A 5,917-nucleotide genomic window follows, 5' to 3' on the forward strand; every position below is an offset into this window, starting at 1 on the left:
GAATACTTCGGTTAAGTGATTTCTTATGTTCATATTTAGATAGGTGTAGGTTAGATCTATTTAGAAGTTCAGCATACATAGAAATGAATAGAAAACTCGTAGCACGCTTATAGGCTCAAAAGTGCTACTACGCTCTTTAGCACCATGGCTGAAAGACTTGGGGGTCATGACTGACCACAAGATGAACATGAGCCACCAATGTGATGTTGCAGCTGGTAAAGCAAACCAAACTCTGGCTTGCATCCATAGATGCTTCTCAAGTAAAACTCAGGATGTCATCCTCTGTACTTGGCTTTGGTAAGGCCACAGCTGGAGTACTGCATCCAGTTCTGGGCTCCACAATTCAACAAAGATGTGGAGAAGCTTTAGAGAGTCCAGAGGAGAGCCACACATGTGAGCAGAGGACAAGAAAATAGACCTTATGAAGAGAGGCTGAAAGCCATGGGACTCTTCAGCCTGGAAAAGCACAGGCTCAGGGTGACCTGGTAGCTGCCAATAAGTACATCAGGGGTATGCATCAGGATCTGGGGGAACATCTGTTCACCAGAGTGCCCCAGGGGATGACAAGGACCAACGGTCACAAAGTCCTTCAAGGCCTTTTTAGTTTGGACATAAGGAAAAACTTCTTTGCTGTCTAAGTCCCCAAGGCATGGAATAGACTCCTTCCAGAGGTGGGGCAAGTACCTACTCTGTACTCTTTTAAGAAATGTTAGGACACTTATCTTGCTGGGATCCTTTGACCCCAGCTGACTTCCTACCCCTGGAGCAGGGGGCTGGACTCGATTATCTTTCAAGGTCCCTTCGAGCCCTAATGTCTATGAAATCTATATGTTTTAGTTTACAGATTTCACTGTATGAAGTGTAAAAACTTTTTAATAAGCAAGTTTGTGTTTTAGTGAAGAAAAAACAGTTTTACTTGGACACAAAATTATACTTTACAAGTGTTTTACTTTTTAGAAAAGGGAAAACAATTTATTTTAAACATAACATTAAATGGTGAAGGTGAAATACCAATTGAAAAATAGTTGACCTGGGTTGTTAAATATTTGGGGGTTCATGGTACTTAGGGTTGATTTTATTAGCGTCTCCTTCAGATCTACTAATATAATATTGAGTACAATTATTGTTAAATATACATTGTGAAACAGCTATTGATAAAATGTCATTATTAACATTTTAGATGACATAAATAGACTTGATTAAGTACTGGAGGCTATAGCACTAGCATTTTATCTTCAGTTTTGTTCATCCTTTGTGGATATGTTTTTGTTCCATAGGTTGATGATTTCAGTGATTTAAAGATTGACTTGTGTTTAAAGTACAGGAAAAAGAATGAAGGAAGAGATGTTTAACCTGTTCCAGTTCTGCCATAAACATTAGGTGTGGGTTTGAAAACAAACTGTTTTTTGTCTCGAGCCAGGTGTACCCTACAGACTTTTGCTGAAAGAGTTGTCAGGCAGGAATGTGAAAAAATTAAACCCCTTAGCCAACAGAGGTATTCTTACAAAACTTCTACAGTGGATGTAACAACACTGACAGAAGAGGATGGGTGCTGGCTTAAGTTTTTTTGAGAAATGAACTGCCAACAAAATAAATCCTTTTTGGCAATGTGTATTGTGTATTCATTAGAGAACTCTTGACATAGCTGTAGAGGTATAGCTATTGCAATAGAAGCTGCAGTGAAGATATGCCCTCAGTTTCCCAAACTATAAAATTGCGTAATATTGCCATATGTTTTAGAGCTGTGATAGGATTTAATTCATTATGTGAATTCATTATGTTTGTTACGCTTTCAGGTAAGAGAGGTGTGAGCATGGAAATAGCTCTCATTTTTGAGCAGTGTTTCTGGAGCTAACTTTGTGTAATGCAAGTGCAAAAATTGAGTTTTCGTCTTGGTGGTTATTCACTTTGTCAAGAGACTTGATAGACAATGAGCAATTATTTACTTGATTTTTTTTAAATAAGGTTCTTTCACACATACATAAACTTTGTTATATCACTAGAATAATAACCCTTTCTTTATGCTAGTAACAGTGGTCTGGTTTCTACATTTTTATTAATTCAAAAAAACAAATGAGAAAAGGCTATTTTGAGAAAATTAGTGTTAGGAAATAAAGATCCTTAAAGGCAATGCACCAATTATGCTTTTCAGAGACCAGATTTGGAAAACTTCAACCAGAAAAATGAACATTTAGGAAAATAATGAGAAACTGTAAAGAGCTTCACGTGACAGCTCTGCTAGCAAAACCCCCAGTGTAGATGCACTTCTGTTAGTAGAAGGCAAGAATCCCATCCAAACCAGGGAACTTAGCTGTCATAGTGCTACTGCTGAAATAAAGCAATAGCATTCCCAGAGTGTGGTCATAGTCTTTGATATCCTTACTAGTTGGGGATGTTCCCAGAGTAGTGGACTCTGTCTTAAAAGGCCTTATTGAATTAACTTGGAGTTTTGTCTAAGGGCATCAGAGGCTTTCACCTAGTGTCCTGTTCTACAGGCTGCTAATTTTCTTCCAGCAAGATACTAACCACCCTCAATTTCAATTGAATGTAGTGAGTAGCATGTGCAAAACTCAACTTCAGAGCACTTTTATAACTGTTCTCTCAGTGTGTCAAGGGGTCTTGAATACGTGGGCCCCGTGGGACAAATCTAGACAATGGGGCTTCTTGTGGAGCAGATGACCTGCAAGTGGCATTAGCTTCTGTGGCTGCTGAAGCCATGCAGTAGGTGCAGTTCTGAGTCCAGGGAGTTAATGCTGCTGCTGCTTGTATTTCTCCTGGCGTTTCTCTTCTCTTAATCATCTGGAGCAGTTAAAGACCCCGATATTGGCAGGAAAGGATTGAGCGGCATTAACTCCCCAGGTTTTCAGAGCCATGCTGAAGCAGCAGCTCGGGCAGTTGCAGTGATGAGCCCCATGGGCTAAGTCTGCAAGAAGCCACATGAGCTGAAAGACCTACTGGATCTAGCTTATAGGCCATGTATTTGCCACCCCTGCTGTAAGGTAAGTATAGGGTGGGGAGTAGCTTGAGAAGATCTTAGTTACATATTTCAAACAAACTCCTTATTTTTTATCATTGTTTACCACTAGAGTATGGGCTTAACTCTTGGTATGCACATTACAATGGACCAGTAGTTGAAGTTTTTTTTTTTTTCTTGTAGGTTATGCTCTGTGGCATGCAAGAAGTTGATTTGGCAGACTGGCAAAGGAACACTGTTTATCGTCATTACACCAGAAATAGCAAGCAGATCATATGGTTCTGGCAGGTATGATGCGCCAAAAATGTGAGTTGTCTGGTTCTTTCTTGGACAGTGAGTATAAAGACAGATTCTCAACTGTAATCTGATTGTCATGCATTAGAGAGAAATTTGTTGGGCCTTTTTATTGGTAGAACAGAAATAAATATTTTCAACAGCCCTTTTGGGATATTGCTCTAAATTTTAATTTCCATTTTAGACTATTTTGCTTCTAGCCCATGGCGTGCATTTTTAAACTATCAGTAATTTTGTTTGTAGCTTTGTAGACAGCTGTTATAGGGCTCTGGTGAAAGGAAACAGAGAAACTTTTGGTTACTTGGATAAAAAATGATTGGGAGATTAATCTGCATGGTTTAGAATCTTTTTGTTTCATAAAAGTTATTGAGTGTTATCATTATACTGTAGTACATCATTTTCAGAAAATGAACTCCTTAGTTTGTTAGCTGCAACAGTGGTTTTCATTACAGTGCCTTAAATGCAGTTATTTATCTGGGGTTACTTTATGATAAGTATAGGGTAAACTCTGGTAAGGAGCCTGTGTTCTGTTGATAATATCTTGACATTTTTAATGGTGACTGCTACAGAATTACTATCAGGATTGTACGTCTCGTCAGTTATGAGGAAAAGAGAAGTGAATTCCAAAAATTACCCTGAATTCATATGAATGCCGAAAGCAACACTAGCAGCTGCTGCATCTTCTGTGATGTGATACACAATCTGTTTTAAACTGCCATATGAAGCCAACATGAAAAGTCAAACTTCTGGGATCCTTTAACTGACATGAACTGTTCAGCATAATCCAAGGTCTAGTGATTGAGCCGTTACAAAAGTAGCAGTTCCCAAGGAACTAATTATTGAAAGACTCTTAGCAAAGGTGAAATAGTCAGATACCACTTCCACATTTTTAGAGTATTGGTATTTATTTCAGATTTAATTTCTAAGAAGGTCAAGATTAAAGTAAGACCTAGTGTCATCTCACACATGCTAGATAAGTATCTTTGCTTTATCTGTCCTGAAGAGTAAAAGCTGCTTAAACTGAACTACTCAGTCCATTATGGCTATTTGTGCCATCTAAGTCTGGAGCCTAATGGCTAGAGCTGGCCAGCTGATTAAAGTGGCAACAATCAAAATAGCAATAATAAGATGGATATGCCACATACTTTGTTTGTTCTTTTTTTTTAAACAAGCCTTAAATCATTTATTTTTCTACTCCTCTTAGGTGGCACCAGCCTGCATCACATAGTAGTGTTACCGCATCCTTTCATGCATTTAACCCAAGATGAGTCTTATTTTTGCTGCCATGTCACGATGGAAGATCTGATCTAGCTCACTGTATATTTTTCTCAGGTTTCTTATGGAATCAGTTTTCCCTGTATCTTGTGATTTTTCTGTAGCTATGTTAACAAAGTGTTGTTCAGTTTTGTTTTAAAGTAACTTTAAATTTCTGTGCCTAGTTTGTAAAAGAGACAGACAACGAGGTTCGCATGCGACTGTTGCAGTTTGTCACTGGTACTTGCCGATTACCACTGGGAGGATTTGCTGAGCTTATGGGTAAGAGTAATATTACTAAAGTATATTATGCTGTAGTTTATAGATATGCTTATCCTGAGTAAGCAACAGTCTCTGGTTCTTTTTTTAGTTTACATGTTACCTAGCAGTAAAACACATTAATAGTTCTATGGCACCATTACAGGTTTGTAACAAAACAAAAGTTAATTTAATCAATTTATTGTTTTCTTTATTCAGGAAGTAATGGCCCTCAGAAATTCTGCATTGAAAAAGTTGGCAAGGAAACCTGGTTACCAAGAAGTCATACTTGGTGAGTTCTAATATTTGAACAGGGAGTAACTATAAACTTAATTTTGTATCTGTTTTTCATTAATGTATCATAACAGATGTTTTCTCTTATTGCTTTGCAGTTCAGTAAAAACTGAATCAAATGAAAGCTAATTTGGTTAGTTGACTCAGCCTTTAGTTTTTCTCCATGCCTAATCTCCATTTGCTTTAGAGTGGCTAGTGCACTTCTTAGTATTGAAAACTTTTGTTTTCCTTTTTATTGTTATAGGATACCTTGGAGGTGAGAAGTGAAAACTTGACCCACACTTCTCCGTTTTTAAAGAGAAGCTCCAGATCAGAATTGGTGCTAAAATAGTCATATATTTCATTACAATAATTTAATAGTGAGAAACTCAAAAGTGTATAGAATGCTACTAGAAAAATTATAAAGTGAGAATCCCTGTTAACATTCAAAGCTTAGATAAGCATCTGAGAATGTGGATGCTTAACCATAGCTCTGAGCAGACCGCAGTACCCTAGCCGACTTCTTCTATATCTGTTATACTTTCCTAGTGTAGGAGTTTTTTGTTATTTTTATAAATAATGTTTGCTTAGAGGAAGGAAGATCCCTTCTTTCTATATGCCATCTTGGTGCCAGCACATTCAACACCTTTTTCCTTCATTTACTGCTGAATTCCTACTCCCCCCCTTCCCCTCCCCTCCCCTGCTTTCATCTGATGGCCTTCTTGAGTGAGTCCATATTGAAATCAAAGATGTTACCTCCCTGATTAGAAAAGCCAGACAGTAATTGCTAAAGATGGCAGGAGCAGCACTTTAGAGGTTAGAATTTCAGGGGAAGAGTTGCTCCTATAAACAAAGTGTATGCGA

At 37.9% G+C, this 5,917-nt stretch overlaps 1 protein-coding gene across 3 annotated transcripts in view; it reads left to right on the forward strand.

Moving 5' to 3' along the window:
- WWP1 (WW domain containing E3 ubiquitin protein ligase 1) overlaps positions 1-5,917 on the forward strand; it is a 74,680-nt gene that overhangs the window by 65,646 nt on the left and 3,117 nt on the right. For all 3 annotated transcript variants that reach the window (XM_006020600.3, XM_025200233.1, XM_025200234.1), the window contains 3 exons: positions 3,158-3,262; positions 4,708-4,804; positions 5,000-5,072. In XM_006020600.3, the coding sequence (XP_006020662.1) occupies positions 3,158-3,262; positions 4,708-4,804; positions 5,000-5,072 (275 nt within the window). The remainder of the gene's footprint in view (positions 1-3,157; positions 3,263-4,707; positions 4,805-4,999; positions 5,073-5,917) is intronic.

This window comes from Alligator sinensis, unplaced genomic scaffold (assembly GCF_000455745.1).
Source record: "Alligator sinensis unplaced genomic scaffold, ASM45574v1 scaffold717_1, whole genome shotgun sequence".
NCBI classification, from domain to species: domain Eukaryota; kingdom Metazoa; phylum Chordata; order Crocodylia; family Alligatoridae; genus Alligator; species Alligator sinensis.